Source organism: Pyxicephalus adspersus, chromosome Z (assembly GCF_032062135.1).
Source record: "Pyxicephalus adspersus chromosome Z, UCB_Pads_2.0, whole genome shotgun sequence".
Taxonomy (NCBI): domain Eukaryota; kingdom Metazoa; phylum Chordata; class Amphibia; order Anura; family Pyxicephalidae; genus Pyxicephalus; species Pyxicephalus adspersus.
Window position 1 is genome coordinate 42,021,151 of NC_092871.1, and position 20,846 is coordinate 42,041,996.

At 39.4% G+C, this 20,846-nt stretch overlaps 1 protein-coding gene across 2 annotated transcripts in view; it reads right to left on the minus strand.

Annotated features, from left to right (window-relative positions):
- Positions 1 to 5,662: 5,662 nt before the first annotated feature.
- Positions 5,663 to 20,846, minus strand: part of ZC3H12B (zinc finger CCCH-type containing 12B) — a 39,806-nt gene continuing 24,622 nt past the window's right edge. For both annotated transcript variants that reach the window (XM_072430973.1, XM_072430972.1), the window contains exons 2-6: positions 19,820 to 20,621; positions 13,550 to 13,689; positions 12,547 to 12,781; positions 11,778 to 11,884; positions 5,663 to 11,244 (exon numbers count right to left, since the gene is read on the minus strand). In XM_072430973.1, coding sequence (XP_072287074.1) covers positions 9,812 to 11,244; positions 11,778 to 11,884; positions 12,547 to 12,781; positions 13,550 to 13,689; positions 19,820 to 20,469 — 2,565 coding nt within the window. In that variant the 5' untranslated portion in view covers positions 20,470 to 20,621 and the 3' untranslated portion in view covers positions 5,663 to 9,811. The remainder of the gene's footprint in view (positions 11,245 to 11,777; positions 11,885 to 12,546; positions 12,782 to 13,549; positions 13,690 to 19,819; positions 20,622 to 20,846) is intronic.

The window sequence follows — 20,846 nt, forward strand, 5'->3', positions numbered from 1 at the left end:
CAAAACTAAACCCAAAAAGGTTTTAGAAAATGTAACTTACAATTAAGCAGTTAACATTGAAATCTAGACCACAAAGTTATGAAAAGCATGTGTGCAGCTCAAAACAAATACATCAATTCTTGTAGACACATCATACAATACATGAGAAGAGCACTGTTAGTCTATTGGATATAAAAAGGTACAGTGAATATATTTCTATATATGTATAATAAGAACAGCAAAGAGTGCACACATGAGTAAAAGGCTAAGAACACTTGTTATGTACATACGGGGTTCAGAACATCTGTTCATAAAATGCCACCCGATATTTTATATTGGGGGAGAAGTGCCCTGCAAGGTCATGGAGACAAGTGTACTTTATAGGCATAGTCACCTAGGAGTCTTTATGCCCCCCCCCAGACATCAGAATTTATTCACTGGGGGGAGATTACAGTATCACTTTTTGCTCAGACATTGTATTAAGTAAAACTGAATCACTAACTGAATCAATGGTGTGAAAGGCTCCTCTGGGAACCTAGCTGTTATAAACTTGCAAACTGGGACCCAAACATGCCCATTTGTTCTGTATGTCTGTGCTCTGGTAACCCACAGCATGGATTCATCAAGCCACTTTTTCCAAATAGTGGCGCTAACTTAGCAGGCTATAACTACTTAATGTCAATGTAATATAAACAGGACAGTGAAAGAGTCACCAATTACTACTGGTTCCTGGATCTTGCACATCATTGTACTCCAATACATACACTGTATTGGTTTAATTAAAAAAAAAATAACACTGGATGGGGTTTCTCCTAAATGTTGATTCACATTTTGGTATTGATAAGAGTCAGACATAGTTCTCTTTACATATAGAAGTGTAAATATATTTCTACAAGAAATTTCATGTATTTTGCATATATTCTGAATAACTTTCAAAATATGCTTGCAAAGTATTTGTCACATTCACTTAACTAAGCAAGGCATTCTTATCAATGTAAAGTCCCATCTATTGCATTGACCTAATATCTTCTAAGGTCCAGCGCACTCTTCCCTTTCTCATACAGCCCCACACAACCCCCCCCCAGACATTCAACATCCCTCTTTTACTGAATGCAATTCTCTGACAGCCAGGATAATAATACCTAGACTGACAAGTAAGGTGGTATTGCAGAGGCCAGAAGGTAAAGGATAGGTGTACATGAACAGAAAGCCTAGAAAACAAGGCTAAGCAAGTTTTATATTTCTTGGTAATGCCTCTTAATCCCTTAACAAGCCACGTAGCAGATAATAGAGTCACATTCATATTTGTTCACATCCATTTTATTGTGCAAAAACACAGGATGTAGAAAATATGGGATACAGGCCTATTGATTCTTTTGATGGCATTTAAACACAGGCGCTTACAACACATACAAATAAACAAAAAACAAATGCATTGCCTGAGACTGCAACAAAACAATAGGACAGATGCATTTTGTGGTCAATAGACCCAAACAAAATGATTAGGCCTGTTATGCCCCCATAACATTGTTTTGTCAAATTTATTGATATACTGATCAATTTGCATTTCTTTATTAGTTTTCAGAGCTTCTAAGATTCCGATATGTAAACAATACAGTCATCAAATGTCTGTAGGAATGTCTCATTATCTGATGCATCAAGAAAGTAAGATGCACAGACCCCGCTTTTAAATAAGAAACAAGTTTAGTATTAACATTCTTTTTTTTTTTTTTTTAACCAAAACATACAGTGAATAGAGTTGCATATCTTATAATGGAGGTTTACAGGATTATAAACATGCTCCAAAAATCAGCATATATATGCTAAAATTAAAAACAAGTTTTGTTAAATAGATATATACTGTATATAAAACAACTTAATCAATGAGCATAACCTTTAGAAATCACATTTCCATAGGAATAAAATAATATGGCTGCACTATAGGTCCTGTTGACTGTATAATAACAGGTTTGCAATGTATACTGAAAGATATACTTCTGCCTAATAGTTCAGTAACATAATAAAATATCTTTAATAGGTTTTGATTTTTAAAAAGTCAGGTATCATTACTTTGTAACTTGACTTCTATGAGTATTGCAGCATTGAGTACAAATTGCAGCTTCCATGGCATCATCCACTAGGTGACTGCTTTCAGACACCACTTACCCAGCATGCACTGCACCAATGCCCGGTTGTGGGGCATGTTCGAATAGTGTTTGTTTTAATAATATTAAGGACTGGATGTAGCATTTTTTTGTTATTGTTGTAAAGTCACATACAAGCAGGGAGCTAGACTTGAAGCATGTAGCAGTAAAGAGCATAAAAAGCAGTCACCCAGCTGAAGCCCCTACGAAAAGAACTGAGCAAAATTAGGTTCAGGGTTTTAGTTTCTAAAATAGAAAAGATGGATTGTTAAAGCTAAGAACTAACTGCAGCATTGTATGAGACTCCTGAGTGTTCTGTCCTATAGCAATGGATGTGATATAAACAGACTTGAAAGGACAGACCTCACTTTTTAAATGAAAACCTTGCATGTTTTGTCCCCATCATGTTGCCATCCTTGTGGCATTTAAATGGCTCTGACCACTTCCTGGAAATGTCAGATCAGGTCTGTGCTGGCCCTTGCCCCCACTACTTGAAAGTGCCCCCTCCTTTGTACACAGGCAGCAGAAGCTTACCCTCTATTTGATTGCAAGCCTTAGGATGTTTGGCAAGATTAGCAATATATTATTATTTGTGCACTCATAATGTAATTTTACAGAAGTGCTGGTTGAAGACATTGGAGTCCTACGTGTGCAAAAATACAAAGCAGGAGCTGATAATATTATGTTCAGAGTGGAAGAGATGGCACTGCAGTGTTTTGCTGTGCAAGCTCATACTAATAGCCTCTTTGCCATCAGATAAACAAGAGGATGAGCACTTGGCCTCAATACACCAAAGATAGCAGGGGGATACTACAAAGCATCATTTGAGTGACAGCTCCAAGACTGCCTGGGCTGCTGTTGTCTCATCTAAGATGGCAGCACCCAGGAGTCCTGGGCCTGTTTATGTGACTTATCTTATGGGAATAGTAAAAGAAAATGGTCTCCATGAATCTGCCAACTGTAGGTCCTTTTACTATGATATTTTAGAAAAGCTCAAGAAAATAATTTTGCAAGACCTGAAGCAGACCTTTACGAACTTTAAAATGTAAGGCAAGGCAAATATAATTTAGCAGGTCACTACTAGAATGACAAGCAACATTTCTAGTTCTACAAAACAATATATGACGTATTTAAATTTGTCATTCAAATTTGTCAATTTTAAGCTGTCATAATGCCCCCCATTCACAGCAGCAAATTGCTTTTCAAAATTCAGGGACACACAACAATGACCATCATTATATGTTTATATATAAACTACAATGTAACAATGTAGGTTTACTAGCCCACAAAAACACTATAAAAGAAAGGATAAGTAACTGCTAAATATTGTGTCTTTAAAGCTTCACGAATCATTTATTATCCAGTAATCTGTTGAAATATAAACATAACCTAGGATCTGCTTTAAACTCAACAAACATTTATGATATTACAGCTTTCCAGTCTTTAGTAAATGTGGCTGTTTTAGTTTTGGCTTTTTGTTCATCTGTTATTCCTGTGAAGAACACTTTTTAGTCCCTGGTGCCTAGGCTCAGTACTCATAGTAACCATGTTTGTCACTACAAATATGTCTGACTTTGTTCACCTTCATCACATAGAGAAATAGGGAGATTACAGAAAATAGAAACAGTTTTTCTTTCTGTTTAATTCACAGGCACATCATATTTTCTGCATTTTCTGAACAAGTAAATTAAATACAGACATTTCATCTAAGGACTGGTAAACTGCAATATATCACATTTTTGCAATTACATTTAGTTGTCCGTCAACTTTAAAATGTAACAGAAAGGTTATAAAGAAAATATGGACTATATCACCATCACTATGCAGTTCCTATTTATACAAAGTGGCTCAAGCTAGCCACAGAAACAGTTATTTAACTTCTAACACAGTAACAAGGTATCTATTTTATTTTGTAGGAAACCAATCCCTGTTTAGAAAACGTAAATACTGTAATATGTTGTAAACACAGGGAGGGTTTGGTTAAATCTGATCAGAAAAAAATGTGAATGTTTTAGGTGTAATTGAGTTGCAGTAAAAAAAAGGAGAGTGCCAAGCAAACATGTTGCAAAAATACAATTTTATGAGTGAATCCAGGGGAACCAGATATGATTATCATGAATGCCAATATAACACTTTTTAAAAAAATGATGGCATATGGATTGGCAGGATCTATACCTGACCTTGCATATAGACCAAGTGTGGGGTTTGGTAAATTATATATATATTTTTGATTGAGAAAATGGTTTCTTTATATATATGGAGTGCCTAGATAAAGTTTTTGAAAATTAAAACATTTAGGAAAATTCCTGCTGAAGTAATTCACAAATGTGATAATTTTAGAAGGAGTTAGGAATGATTAGGTCTAATGGTGTATGAAGACTCTGGCATTGTTTTAAGCCTCAAGTTCAAAAAAAAGAAGGCACTGAGTTCGATAATGTTAAGAGCAGGAGAGATAGGAGTAGAGGAGAGATTTCAATGTTAGGAAGTGTAAAATTGTGTTTTTTTAATTATATTTTTTGTTTATATTTGTATGATGTATGGTATGTGCTATGTATGTAAATATGATGTTTGCTATCAAAAACAGATTAGAATAAAGATAGCAAAACTGGTACAAAACCCGTTTTTGTTTTATTCTGGTATTTATCCCAGCAAGGGCATTGATTTTCTGAACTATGGGTTTAATCTTTTTGAGATTCATTTTGTTGAGATGTATGTACACAACAACAACAAAGGGCGGCCATACAAAAGTGGCCTGAGGAGCCCGCCTTATGTCAGTGTAGTGTGTATCTGATATGAGTACCATATAACATTGAGAAATGCTGATGAATAAACATGTCCAGCAAATGTAAATGATCACAGGGAAGGAAAGCTGTTTGGAAAAAGAGTTGTGATAGTTCATTTGATTGTTCAATGTCATTAGAAGTTCATCCTTTGTGTATGGGGAGAAAGAGCCATCTGCTTAAGTTATACCTGAATATCATCTCATCTTTAGGTTTAGAATGGTAACTGCCTGATAGTAACAGAAATTTGAGACGCAATATTATGTTGTGAAAAATCATAACAAAGCAAACTCCTATCTAACTAGTGGTAAATGTCTAACTAATAGAAATATGTGGCAAAAACTATACTGTCCACTTGCCATCGACTTGCCCTGTGCAAATACACAATGCAGAGCCAACACAAAACCCAGTAACTTACTGTACTTAAAAGTTGATTCCATGCAACAAAATACCGGTAATATAAAAGAGCACACACAGCACAAATCACGGTACAAAACAATTGCAAAACTCCAGTGGAATTTATTAACCTCCTAGCCGTTAAGCCCGACCTTCATACGGGCAAAAAAAAATTGCTAGGATGGTTAACCCCGAGTTTTTCCCATCCTTACTTACCTGGTCCCGCTGTGCTCATCCAGCGTCATGTTTGTGTTCCAGCGTCGTCCTCCGTCGATCGTCGTCCGTCGATCTACCTCTCCAGCGTCGGGTGCCTTCGTCGGGTGCCAGCGGGACCGGTAAGAAGCCGGCCGGCATCTTCAGGTCTACAATTTAAAAAAAAAATTTCATGAAAAACAGTGGATCACTTTTGGTACAGAAATCTAGACCTCAGTGTAACGCTCAGGTGGTTAATGCTTTTTTTTTTTTTTTTTGTGTAGTGCAGTGTACCGTTTACAAATTACTACAAAAACTCCAAGTGCCTGTACTAAGATTCCTACTTAGGAACATTAGGTTGATAAAAAGTGTACCCATCACCCAGAAACTGTAAAGGCTGCCATTTTCTGGGATGAACCAATGCTCAAAGGGAATAGATTAATAATGTAAAAGCGCAAACTGGGAAGCCCACAGCCAACAAATCACATTGTTCAAATGTGACTTCAGCAAACTGAAATCATATTGGCTTCTATTGGCTACCTCATTTTGCAGAAACTGTCTGCTTCACTTTTAACAAGATGTTTTAGGTCTTATTGAAGCTGCATGTCATGGTCAGAATGAAAGGCTTCACTCACAATATGGCTGCTTCCACTGTATGAAGGAGATGGGTCCACTTTAATAAATAAAAGACAAGTTATGTAATGTATGCACAGGTTACCTATGCATTATCTGTACATAATCTGCGTAAATTGCATACACATTTAAATATATTTATATAAGAAAGTGAAATTGAAAACGTATTGTTTCTTTATAAACTACATTGCCAAGTCGTTAAGGAGTTATTTAACCTCCTCACTGCAACCTAGTCCTGCAACTCCTTGTACTTTAGGGAGAGCTGCAGGGACAATGACAGTGAAGTGGATTCCACACCATGGACTACAAACAAAGTGACACATAGTGTCACAAACATAGCAGTGAAAATGCATTGCTGTAACTATTCTACACTTTTTTTTTGTCTGTGTATACTTTTTTTTTTAATAAGGATAAATATGTACATTTATTTATTTACATACGCATTGTCCTCAGTTTTTTTATACAATCAAGAAAAAAGATACAATTTGTATCAACAAACAAAAGGTCAATTCTGGCTATGCGAGATGGGTATTTCGGCTGCCCTAGGTCAATCTCTGATAAAACTGGTTCATCAAGCCCCAACATTTTATATCGCTTTCATTGCTGTTTTAAAGAAATGATTAACAAAATTTAAAGCCTGGAACATAAACAAATAAAACTCAGACTGATATTCTACCTGCTCTCTAGTAATGAAGTTTAGGTTTTAACTGGGCTATTGGGTCATATTTATCATACACCAAGTTCAGATCAATGTTTTCCCAATCTAATAATGTTGTAGAGAATACCTCTCTTTCCTTATTTAGTAAATATCAGAATTAGTTTATTGCTATTCATTAAGCTAAAAAGATGGCAGTCAGGGTATTAAAAAGAACATCGTTTTGGTACATGTATGAGATTTTAAATGTTTTAGTCTTTTGGAGGGAAGGAGCTACATATAGTGTTAGATATGAATAGTGGAACATATTTAATAGGATCTGACCTGAATTTCTATTCCAGGTACCACTTGTGTCTCCAACTGCTCATTATATTATATTGAAGTGTGCAAATTAACAATTGCTCAGGATCTCCATTCTGACTAGATGTAAATAGCATCTGGCCGCATGTCTCAAACTGATTCTTTCACACAGACTTGTGGAAATACAGGCTATAAATATCTAATGAATATGAACATTACCCTGGAAAGGTAGTTTTAGCAATTAGAGAAGTGAAAATCACTTATCACAAGTATACAGGACAACATTGGGAGATAACAATACAAAATGTCTGTCCATAAATTTTTTTCAGAAAATCTGCTATATAACCACAACCAAGTTTTCTATCTAGGACTGAAGGCTGATATTCCCAAAAAGCTAAAGGCAGCGCATACTTTACCATTAGGCTTCTAAATGAGAACAAATAGGAGCCTTAGTTGTGACTGAGGAGCCATCCTTGCAAGTTAACCCCAATAGTAAAGAGAAGCATTTGTTAAATCAATGCCAACAATGCCACTTTTACTTCTCTATCAGCACCAGGGTTGAGGATTCTCATTTTTTACTTTGAATGGGAGAGGACTCATGGCTATAGGCAACACGGGTCTTGCAGGCACAGATATAGGAGGTTATGTATCATAGATTCCTGGTGAATACAAATATTTTAAAGCCAACATGAAGCAGCCGAAGACCCATTCTCAGAAAGCCAGAGAAAACCCTGACGGTAGCCTGACGTTCCGTTTGTTTCAGAGTTAGAAACATTTAGGCAGTTATCACCTTCTCATGAAGAAACAAAGGGGCAATCAGCTTGGCCCTTCTACACTTTCATGAAAAAAAAAATATGAAGTCGACTAAAGCCCAAAGCACCGGCTGCGGATCAGCTTCAAAACCTTCATGTATTATACAATGGGTTCATTCAAAAAATGAAATACAAGATAGTGCTAAGGGTCAGCAACCTGAGTGCACCAGAAACAACCAAGAAAATGCCTGGTCTGGCAATGTAATCTGCAGTGTTCCCCCTTACATCTATGTACATAGGCAAATAACAACCAAAAAAAAGTGCAACTAATCTATTACCAAGTAGTGAGTAAAGCCTGCATCTCAAACAAATCCAGTACCTGCTGGAAAGAAGCAGCAATGATAGTTAGACCTTTAGTATTCCCAAGAATAAGGTCATGACACCAAACTACAAGACTAATAGTCTCTGGTGAGTTTAAGATTACTGATAAAACAAAGTTATTGGTAGTAGAAGAGAATACTAACCACTACAAATGAATTTAATAAAATAAACATTCTTCCTTTCTGTTGTGGGAATGACACCACAAGATCTGAACTCTTTAACCCCCAGGCAAAGGACTAGTAAATCTTGAACAAACCAAGAGCTAGAAACAACATTCATATAGGCTAAACACCTCTATATTTGTATAAACCCAAATGATAGCCAACACCTAGTAAATACTATAAAATATGTGCTCTGAATGTATTTCATTTAGGCTAAATGAGGGTTTCAAATAGTATTTTGTAACTCCAATCTATGGGATTACTAGTTATCGTTCAGCAACCCAAATTCCACCTATATCTACAATAAATGTTAAATATTTTTCTATGAATGTTATCTAAAGCTCTTATCCATACCACTGTTAAAATGTGTTAGACATTAAACCAACAATCGAACTACTGGCATTAAATATAATTTCATAGCCAAATTGAATAATAATGTGTTCAGAAATCAAAGTCTTAAACTACATTTCATCAGGAGCTGTGGATACCACTGTGACATGATCAAGTATCAATGCAAATACTATTAAAATGGAATTTTCTTTCAGGAAAAATGTCCAGGTCTTTTGCCCACAAAGGGACACATAACTACATTAAAAAATATACAAACACGTTTCTTTCTCTGTTACAAAATATTACATGCATTTGGCCAGTTGGAAAATGTAAAGGCCTCCCATGTATTTTGGGCAATAAAAACACAATTGTGATTAAGAGACATATGGCTATTACAAAATATTACTAAGGTACAACTGACCTGTAACCTGTTATAAATTGTGCAAAAAAAAAAAAAAAGAATAAAATAAAAATTTGGTTGCAACATGGTAATGTATACATGAACTGTGAAAGATACGTAAAGATCTGTGTGCCCAGCAATACCATTTTTTTGTGCAACTGAAACATCTTTTTAGGCAAAGACAGCATTTGTATTAAACAATAGAGAAAATGAACCTGCTATGTACACGTGAGTGAAGCTGTACATACACAGGTAAGCATGCAATATAATTGCTAACAATGTGAACAGGTGTTTTTTTGGGAACAGCTGAACTTAAGATGATGCAAGCAACTCATGTGCTCTGATGATGTACTGGGACCTCCAGCATTGGAGGGATTGACTGACCCTTCCATCCTCTTTATTAAGAATGGGAATCAGCGACTTTGCCTTCCAAGGAACCGAGGTTTAACCTGTCATACAGGTCTAGCAGGGATAAATATACCTATACAATAAAATATGCACTCCTTTGGGAATGCTAAAAAGATCAAAACGTTTATGTTTTTTAAAAAAAAATAAATAAATAAAAGTTTATCAATGTTTAAGTGGTGACACCAAAAAGTAAAACTGATCAATAGGTCATCTCAGAAAGCTAAATGTGAAAAACACTGCCAGGTTTTATTCAGGCAACTTGATCAATAGATACTATTGTCCAGGCATTAAAAGATGATATTAACAGTGCTGTTGACCTGATCGTAACCTTGAAACAATAATAGCTGCAAGCTGCTGAGCGTCAGTCATGTGTGGGTTCTTCTCCATGACACAGAGTACCACGGCTGGAGGAAAGATGTTACAAAGGTTTTTATAGGTCTGATACTGATGCTCTGGAATAATGTGTTGCTCTCTATGCTCATTGGCCATAGCTGGCCAGTGAGGGGATCTCCAGAGCTGTTCCATCTTCTCAGGCATGCTCCTTACCATGACTGGTTCATAGCATGGCTGCATGAGACTATTACTAAGTGGGTATGAGTGGTAATTATAGTCATTGGGGCAAGGTAAAGGGTCCCAGCTAGCATGTTGTTCACGGCACAGTGGTGGTCTTCTTTGCCGCATGGGGTTACTCTCATAAAGGCGGGAGTCTGATATACTATCCATTCTAGTCATGACTAGGGCTCTCCCAGGCTGAACATTAGCAGAAGCGTTCATATTTTCTGGTGCTGGATAATCCCCAGGACAGCTGGACCTTGCCCCTACAAGCGGATGTTGTAAATGCAGAGCCAAGTGAGAGAAGGACTGTTTGCGGGAAGCCTGCATGGGCTCCTCCTGTCCATAGCTCTGAGCTCGTGTTAAAGCTTCATGGTAGCCATGTGCAAATGGCTGCAACCTATTATGTGGAGGTGGCCTTTGGGGTTTGATGGGGTCTTCAAGTCCCGGATCAGATATGCCCAAATAAAGGTCACTGTATGAAGAGTAGGAGTCACTGCTGGTGTGACTCATGCAACTATCTGGACATGGGCTTGAGTTCCTTGAAAATGCTGTTCGGTCCTGATCTGTGCTGTAGTATTCAGAATTGTGCATACTGCTGATGCTCAAATTAGAGAAATCACTAAGCATTGAGTAGTAACCGTGGTCTCCCAGAGAGTCATATTTTGGATACTCCTCAGTGTAACTGACAGAATTGCCATGGCTATTAGTGACGAGTATTGGAGGGTAGTGAACACTCGCCATGTGCTCCAAGGAGGATTTCTGGTGGGAGAACTGTGATGAACCAGGCACAGGGCTGCTTGCTGAACGCGTGTTTAAAGCACTGACAGCATGACTCTTAGGAGGTGGCAGAGTAGGCACACTCAAGGCAGATACAAGTGATGGCACAGAGTTGGCCTCCGATTTGCGGGCTGCTGAAAGCCTCTGTTCTGGTTCCACTGCTGCAGAACGAATACTAGGATCAGATTGCCTTTTAGGAGCAATTCGCTTTGTTTCCATGGACCCGTCTCCCTTGGAATTAGATGGCCCAGTCCCACATTTTACCAATGCCCCTTCACTCAATGTCTTGACTGCAGACAGTTTTGCACTTATTCTGAGTTCATCTGCTACTGATCGCAACGGCTGGTTCGCCCTCTCAGGGTGGTAATACTTACATTTATGTCCATACGTGCATTTCTTCCCTAAAAAAACAAAACAGAAAATGAAGGAAAAAGAAGGGGACATTACCAGAAAGCACACTTTAAAAACAACATATGTTTATCTTCTGTTTTATTACTATCTTAAATTCTACTACAAGCATGCAGTACTACTGACCTATATGTTTGTTTTCCTTGAGTGACTTATTTCTATATTACATTGCCAATGACAAAGTCATGCAGGAGCTTTGCACTGGCCTCTGTGGCATTGTTCCCTCGTTGGCCCAGACAGATGCTGAATCTCAACAGCCAGGGCAGGTACTGACCTTAATAGCAAGGAAGCAATTCCAAACTGGTTGGAGTGAGATTGCTTAGTGTTTTTGACGCTGGTGAAAATATGCGAACATCAAGATTGGTTTGTGATATGGCCCCAAAAACAATGGATCAACAAGATCAGCATGACAGCCAGACAACATTAATGGCAGCCTCTATATTTTTTTATGATAGCTTTTTTTTTTTTTATAAAAGTTTAGGTCCTTCCTCACTCTATTGGAGAGCAGGTACTGATGTCTGCTTACCATAAGGACATGGTTGCTTTTTATGCTCAGGAACAACAGGCTTTTTACGTAGGAAGTTTTCTAGACTGGGTCCATGTCTTCCAAGTGGGTCATCTGGAGGCATAAACCTAGGTAAAAAATGAAAACTTCAAAACACATTTAAAGTAATCAAATTATTAGATAAACGTACTGTTTTCTTTGAACAGCACAAGTATTTTAGGAAGAACCAAATAAAATGTCAAAGCTTTAGAAGATGGTTATGTGAAAAAAAATCATGGAGGGTAAGGAAGTGCAGCTTGACAGTAGGAAGCAGAGCGCCAGGTTAAGCAAAAGGTGTGATTATAGCTGTAAGCCAAATAATACCTGGCCATGATCATGAAGCCCTATTTAAGGTAAGCTCAGGCAGAGTGTGTCCCTTTCCCAATCAGGCTGGGATATACATGCTTCTGCGAGATGGTAACTTGTGGTACGGAATTAAAGAATATTTTGGGAGTACAAAAAAATGTGGCATGTGTTTGCCATGTATACAATGAGTAGGTTTACATTCTATTTCCCTTTGCCATTCTAAGCGTCCCCCCCCCCCCCATAAACCACCATATGCCTACCGAGGCACACCACACATGCTGCATTATTTTCTTTGCAGATATAAGATTTATGGTTTCAGGAATGACTTGCTAAGAGTAACATTTGACAAAAAAAGGTCAGCAACCACTGCCATAGGGTATATAAAAGCATTTTAATGATCATGGATATAGGCCAATGGCAATCATGCAGAAAAGAGGAACCTTACTTGTCATTGACAAATGAATACATAAGAAGTCTCTCTTCAATAAACTTTTTCCACTCAGGCTTTTCATTCTGGAGGTCTCTGTAGTTGTCATTAGACACAATAATGCCATCAGAATCAAAAGCTAGCTTGACTATAAAACGGTCATCATAGCAAACAACTCTGCGACCCTGCACCCGGCGGGATGGTGTAAATACGAGAATCTTCTCTTTCTCCAGCTTCCGGAGAACTTCCTGGTCTGTGGATAAAGCGAAAGTTCATCTCTGAAATTCAATGTTCTTTTGATACTCTATACAGGTACTATAAGGAGGAAACATTCACTTAGTAAATATGGAGGTTGCCTTTCCCTATTTCTCATTCTATACCCATTTATAACTTCATAAACCTTTCCTTCCACAATAACAGAGTCAGCAATGACAGCCTCCATATTTATCACAGTAGTGGATTCCTTTCATTAGGGCCAGAATCCCTCATGCCTAGACCTGCTGACATTCTGAGCCATGCCTAAAGAGTGCAGCTAGGAAGACCCCTGTGTACATAACTAACTAAAACATATATTTCTTTTAATGACATATATGTCATTATAACTAAAGCTATGTACAGACACTAGAATTCCTTCAATAGAGATAAACATGTAATTGTCTTGGACCTACTTTCAGGTCACAGTCGGTCACAAATATATCAAAATAGTGAAAAGTTATACCTTGATTTTATTATTTTCTAGTCAGTTTTGTTTTCTCTACATAATAAATGAATTGCCATCTCAGGTATGTGGCGGTACAATACATATATTAGATTTAATTTATATATATATATATATATATATATATATATATATATATATATATATTATATATTTGGGTTCAGCTGGCATTTTAAACCTAGATTGTTCTCCTTATACAATTAATATATTATAGATCCCTTAAAAGTTCTGATTATTGTAATAAAGTGTTTGTATACAAGGCTTGGAAGTGTACTTTTAGACACATATTATTCTCCATCGTACCTGTAATTGGGGCATCAGGTCGAGACTGTTCCTTCCTCCAGGCTGGTACAAAAACAGTGATGTCTTTGTGGCCTTTCTCCAGAAACCATTCCACAGCCAACTGTATTCCTCGGCATGAGAAGACTTCTTTATTGCCATGGCTGGATAAAAAAACAAAAAAAAAAGGGAATAAAGACACAAACTTCCCTTTAATTCTGTTATAATCATATTTCTGCTGTATTGGGATGAAGGTTTTCACATACACCTAAAGCTTTAACGTGGACTGGATTGTATCTGTGCATTCTGTAAGCCTGATAAACTGCATGCAGTATCAAAACACATTTTCTTGGGGTTGCAACCATGGGAAAACTAACAAGCTTCAGGCTGTTACATACATCTGAGCTTCTGTAATGTCAAATTAAAAAGTTAACCAACAGTTAACCAATTAGAACTGACAGTAGGGAGAAATAAAATGTTAAGTAATGTAAACTTTTATTAAAGGTTAATTACATATATACAATTCTTTCCTGTACTAAACGAGATTAGTCCCATTCTCTGCTTATTGTGACTTCCACACAACATGCATTAGAAGTTGCAGCAGGTATCTTGAGCCCACCTCATTCCCCATCTTGCTGACTAACAGGATCATCCAGCTTACTCCTTAACACCTGCACTGCCTTAGCCCTTCACTTTAAGTTATTTGTTTTCTGTCTTGTCTCAACGTCATATTTGGGTTTTCCTAACATTTTCTTCTGCATGCAAATTCCTATGTGCTGATATGGTGTGTGAGAGGCAGTGCTGAGAAATTCCTTGTCCTTGCTGAAGTTTATTACTCAGCTGTCATGGCGTATATTTCACACATACTTCTGCTAAGCTTACACGCGAAGAAATCAAAAGTAATGACTGCATAAACAGAGGCACAATACAAAGGAGCTAAGCTTCGTAACTTATTGTGTTGTCAGCAGTAGTGTTGGTCGAATAGCTCACTATTCGTTCGACCGCTATTCGGACGAATAATGCATAATTATTCGGGTGATCGAACGTCGAATTGGAACTCCGATAAAGTCAATGGGGGAAAAATTCGGGTTGTTTTTCTAGACTGTGTAGAGCTTCTACAGCCTATAAATACATTTAAAAAGACATGTCAAGACTCCCCCAGCTCTGCACAACACTGTACAAGTAAAAAAAAAAAAATAAGGAAGTCTTTTTTCTGTTGCTGGCAAGGCCATTTTATGGGGCGGTCAAGGGAACATGCCGGATTTTATACAGTCTCCGAGTAGAGGCAGAGAGGGGCATGAGGGGGTTCTACTGGTCCAAAAATTAGCCACCAGGTTTCACTGCTCCGTTCCAAACCATTCACAGGCTTCAGAGTACAGGCAGAGGTCTCTGAGGGGGGTCTTTCAGTCAAAAAATTAGCCAGCTACACAGCTCTGTTATAAGTTACAAGTGACACGTGGCAGCAGCAGGAGGAGGAGGCGGTGGGCTCTGAGATGGAGCGGGGACTGCTCTACACTCCCCATATAGGTGATGGCCTCAACCTCTAATGCCGTCCTTGCTCCGTCTCAGGGCCCACCACCTCCTCCTCATGCTGTTACTGCTGCCGCCTGCCCAGTACCCAGCTCTAGATGCCAGTTACCAATGCTGTCCACGCTCCGTCTCAGAGCCCACCGCCTCCTCTTCCTGCTGTTTCTGCTGCACGCCCCAGGCTTGATCAATATGAGCCATCAGGATGCAGGTATACTTCCGATGAGCCAGCTGATTCGAGTGGGTGGCATCTTTAACCCTGGAGCGCAGCTCGAAGCGTAAGTGCAAGTGCACGTCAATCACATCCAATTGGTGCAAATCTGCCAGTGTGGCGCTGTAGAAATTCCCTTCTATGATGTCCCAGCGCACATTAGGTATTGGCACTTCACCAGCTTTGAATCCAACAGACATGAACATGTTGCATATCACCAGACATTTGGGGCTCAGCACCTCGGTGAGCCGAATAAACAGGTGGTCCAGGTGGGTTTTTCAAACTGGCTCCAAAAGGTCGCTGCTTCCTTGTACTGTATTGGTGCAGTCCTGAAATCTACTGTACTCAGGTAGAGTGTTTCACAGTTAGATAGATGGATAGATAGATAGATAGATAGTCAGTGTGTTACATACACGCAGCCAGAGGCAGGGTACCCTCCCTGACTGCATGCACAGTATGCAGCAAGGTCTGCATACCTACCTCCGCCCAGAGCACATCGCCATGCAATTTCCTCCTCAATCTCCACTTCCACCTCTTCCTTTGACTCTGGTGCCTCAAGCTCTTCCTCCAGGGACACTTTGCGGTGGAGACCAAGCACCTCCTATTCGGCAGCATCTGTTAACCACCAGCAACAACCTGCAGTTTGCTATCTCGGTGCACAATTCAGACGTTGTCACGCAGTTCTGAGGTTGCAAAGCCTGGGTTCCGTCTGCCACACGGGCGCAGCCATTCTAAGTGCCTTGCGGGAGCAGGAGGACATATGGGTAACAGACTTCAGCCAGGCAAGGTTGTGTGTGACAATAGGGCAAATCTGAAGGCAGCCCTGCGTTGTGGGAAACTCACACACGTACCTTGCCTGGCTCACATCATGAACCCGATAGTACATAGCTTCCTTAGGAATTGCCCAGGCCTCCAGGCGCTGTTGCTGAAGGCCAGAAAGTTGTCAGCGCATTTCCGCCGGTCGTACACAGCCAGTGCTAGATTGGCGGATTTACAGAAAAATCAGCGCACCGGTTAATTTGTGATGTGGCCACACGTTGGAATTCCACCTTTTACATGCTGCAGCGGCTGGCTGAACAACACAAAGCGGTGGTGGATTATGTGGCAGAGTCTGTTCGTTTTAGACGTATACCTACACTACCTTTCTTCAGCCCTGCAGAGTGGCTGCAAATTGAGGACTTGTGCACTGTATTGTCACCTTTTGAAGAGGCCACCGGGATGATCAGCAGAGATCAGGCCTGTGTCAGTGACACCATCCCCATCATATGCCTGCTGGAACAGATGATGGTGGATCTCGGACACGACACAGAACGGACGCTGCATCAAGAGACGTTTCAAACATCATCTCGGACATACGTGCCTACTAGACATAGTGCATCACAAATCCAGGAAGAGGAGGTGGAAGAGGATGAGGTGGACATTGCAGGCATGGGAGAAGGGGAAGAAGGGGCAGAGGAGGATATTGAGGGTAGAGGGCATCCATCCACCCAAACACAAGGCGGCATGTTCCGTAGATGGCAAGACCAGGCGGAGGAGGAGGAGAAGGACGACCCTGTGCTGCTGTTTGACCCACAGGAGTGTGGGTCCAGAATTACCTCAGCTGTGGGTAGTTTGAGCCACATGACAGCCTTCATGCAAGAGTGCAAAGCCAAAAATTCAATCATTCAACACATAAAAATAAAGACTGACTTTATTGGATCCACGTTACCAGCCTGAAATACAACAACTGATCTTGCCCCAATACAGGGGACCTAAAATGCAGCACTAGCAAGAAGTGCTTGTAAGGGACTTGTGCTCAGCCTTTCCGGCTGCCAACAGCAGCAGCAGCAGGGATCCCTATGGCAGTTCCACCAGCCATGGGAGCCAAACCACTGCTTTAAGCAGCGGTAGAGGTCGGCATGGGCGGCAGAGGTCATCTAAGCCAAACTATGCAGGCTTTTTTTCAGCGGAAGCAAGCTGCCAGTCGTGCAGCAATTGCCAATGACACTCAGCAGCGGTACTCAGTCATGGTGCAGGAATACCTGAGCTCAGCATGGGATATCTGCAACCTGCAAAGCCAGGACTCACTGGGCTACTGGGTATCCAAGCTTGAGCAGTGGCCGGAGCTGGCAGAACATGCTATTCAGATCCTTGCCTACCCGACCGCAAGTGTGTTATCTGAAAGAGCGTTCAGTGCAGCTAAGGGGCGTAGTGAGTGACAAGGGGATTCGGCTCTCCGTGGAAAATGTCGACCGAATCACTTTTATTAAAATGAATAAGGCTTGGATCAGCAATGACTTTAACACCCCCTCTGCAGAGTGTACTGATTAGTCATCAACTGCTGCACGGACATCTTGATGGGAAGAGCACGTTCACAGCCTTCGGCATCTCCTTCTACTACTCACCCTAGTGGCCCTCTACCTCTACTCTGTCTCTGAGGTTTATAACTTGCAATGGAGCTGTGTAACTGGCTAATTTTTTTTACCGAGCATCTCCCTTAGGGCCCTCTGCCTCTATGAACTTTGAGGCCTATATCACTTGTAATGGAGCTGTGATTCATATTTAAATATTTATATTTTTAGTAGAGAAATACATACATTTTTCTGTCCTTTTGGATAGATAGCAAGTGGTATCAAAAATAAATATCTGTATTTTTTTTACAGAAATACAGAAGTCATTTTGGCTTATTTGATAGATTGCAAGTGGTATCAGAATGAAATATCTGTATTTTTTTTACAGAAATACAGAAATTTTTCTGTTCATTTTGATAGATTGCAAGTGGTATCAGAATGAAATATCTGTATTTTTTTTACAGAAATAAAGAAATTTTTATATTTATTTTGATAGATTGCAAGTGGTATCAAAATTAAATATCTGTATTTTTTTTACAGAAATTTTTCTGTTCATTTTGATAGATTGCAAGTGGTATCAGAATTAAATATCTGTATTTTTTTTACCCTGCCTCTGGCTGCTTGTATGTAACGCACTGACTGACTATCTATCTATCTATCTATCTATCTATCTATCTATCTATATATCAATCTATCTATCTAGCTATCTAGCTATCTGTCTAGCTAACAGTGAAACACTCTACCTATCTGAGTACAGTAGATTTCAGGACTGCACCAATACAGTACAATCCAACAATCTATCTGACTAATAGTGTGAGTGTGACACAGTCTAAGTAAAGCACATTTTTTTACTTTGACAAAGCAAGCCAAGCAGCACAGAGAGGTTGTGATGCTAGCAAATCTCTGTCAGGAGTGGTAAATGCAGGCACGTCCTGGCCTTTTATAGGCCAATGGCTGCCTGTGTGGCATGCAGTGACAGACAGCCAATCGGCTGCCTGCCACAACAAACATGGAGGCGAGGATCCCTGCTGTTATTGGAGGGCCCTAGGCATCATGGGGGAGGTCCCTAGGCATTGTGGGAGGGTCGAATTCGGGGCGTCGAATCCAACAAAATTCGGGCCGGGTCGACCCGAATTCGAACAACAACACTAGTCAGCAGTGACAGTGGAGAACTGAAAAGGGTAAAAATCAGTTTGGAGACAAATTTAGCACAAAAGGAGTCATTTTATAAAGCAAATTTTAGGTTTACCCAAAATTCAGTGTTAACAGAGGAGGGAGGGTTGTTTAAATTTTAGTAAATGGCAGGGATGAAGGGTTGTCTGTCCGTTATAATGTACACTTTGCTTGTAGAATATGAGATCTATGTATGGCACCATAGATAAGCAGGGTGACTGTGCTGAGCTATGAGAGCAAGAGAGATTGGTCCCTGTCCTCCCCACACTCATTAGTCACAGAGACTGGTAGAGTCTGTGGACTCCTCCTGAGGATAAAAATTTTGCAGCCAATGTAATGATGTCATGGGACACTACATGGGGAGGTTAGGGCATTTTAACCACCTGAGCGTTACACTGAGGTCTAGATTTCTGTACCAAAAGCGTTACAGGTTTTCATGAAATTTTTTTTTTTTAAATTGTAGATGAGTGATCAGAAGGGGAATACCGGTATGAATAGCACATGAGTGATCAGAAGGGGAATAATCTTTCAGAATCTTTTTTTCTAGATTTTCCTCCTTTAAAATTGGGTGCGTCTTATATTCTGGAGCGTCTTATACGGCGAAAAATACGGTACATAGTATGACATTTTTAAAGATAAATGCAGATTGGAGTATTTGTCCAATGTTATTAAAAAGATTTTTTAATTATGTATGCAAAATCATACAATATTTGTGTTTGTATTTTTATTATGCAATTACATATGTAGCTGGGAAGACCTATGTATAAAATACACATATTTGAATGTACATTTAAGTCCCATAAAGAAGCTAGATTCACTGTTGTTGGAAATAATGGTTAATGAATATTTCCAGGGACAGTCGGAAGGGTTAGGCACTATAGCGATAGTATTGCTTATTCTGAAGCTGCATGAAGTCACTGAGATATTCTTCTAATTACCAATATACAAAACCATACTTCAATGAAACAAAGCATTGATTTCAAGGCAGACAAATGTTTGCTGTTAATAGACGTTACAATAAATTATTTATTTAACATAGATAAGTTTACCAACCTCATGGCTACATTGCTTCCATCAATGACAATTGGTCTGAGGTTATCTGAATTGTCAACAACTTCATCTTCTAAAGACAGTTCAGGACTTGTTATCTCTTTGGTGCAAGGGCCTCTAGGTACAAGACTGCTGCTACTCAGACTGCTTCCACTAGTCTGTGCCTCAGAATCCCCCTTGTTGCCTAGTCTCACAAGCTCAGCTAGGACATCATTAATAAGAGCATCTGCTCCTAACTTGTTAAGAACAGCTTGGATTTGTTCTCCACTATAGCCCAACTTTAGGGCAAAGTCCATTTTTGCTTGATATTCTCTGTCTAGACTACTCTTAGAATATTCTGTCTTTGCTGGTTGTTCAAGGGGAACTTGGATACTGCTTTGAGAGAAGCTGGGACGGTCTAGGCAAGGGGATCTGCAAAGCTGTCTGTGTGGCTTGCTAGAAATGTCTATGCCTTGAAAAAGGGTGTTAACATAGCTGCTAATGGCATTTTTTCCTCCCTGCTGTTCTGCTTCACTCTCAGAGCTGGTCCATTCATCAGATTCTCCACTGCAGTCTCCCATTTCATATTCCATCTCACTTGCAGCCGCCCTCTCTTCTTTGGACGGCCTCTTCTTTTCCATTTCCAGTTTTCTTACCATAGACCAGGCCGTCATCACGTTTTGCAGATGACCAGAGATCACTTTGGTATTTTAACGCAATCAGTTATATGAATTTAATGACATTGTCAAATGAATGCAAGATTCTTTTCATGTTTGAAATCCAATCTCTTGCAGGGTACATTCCATGAGGCTGATAAAATAAATTCCTGGAAAACATAAAAAAAAAATATATAAAATAATCCTAACGGTCAAATAATTTGACATACTTTTTACATTTCTAAATAAGATTTATTGAATTTAAAAGTAGGGGCTTTAATTGTGTTGTTATTCTGTTTTTTTTTGTGCCGAGTGCAGAACAGAAAAAAGCCATTCACAACTCTCCCCCCTACTAAGCATCATATATCAAGCATATATCTGCTCCCCCACATTTC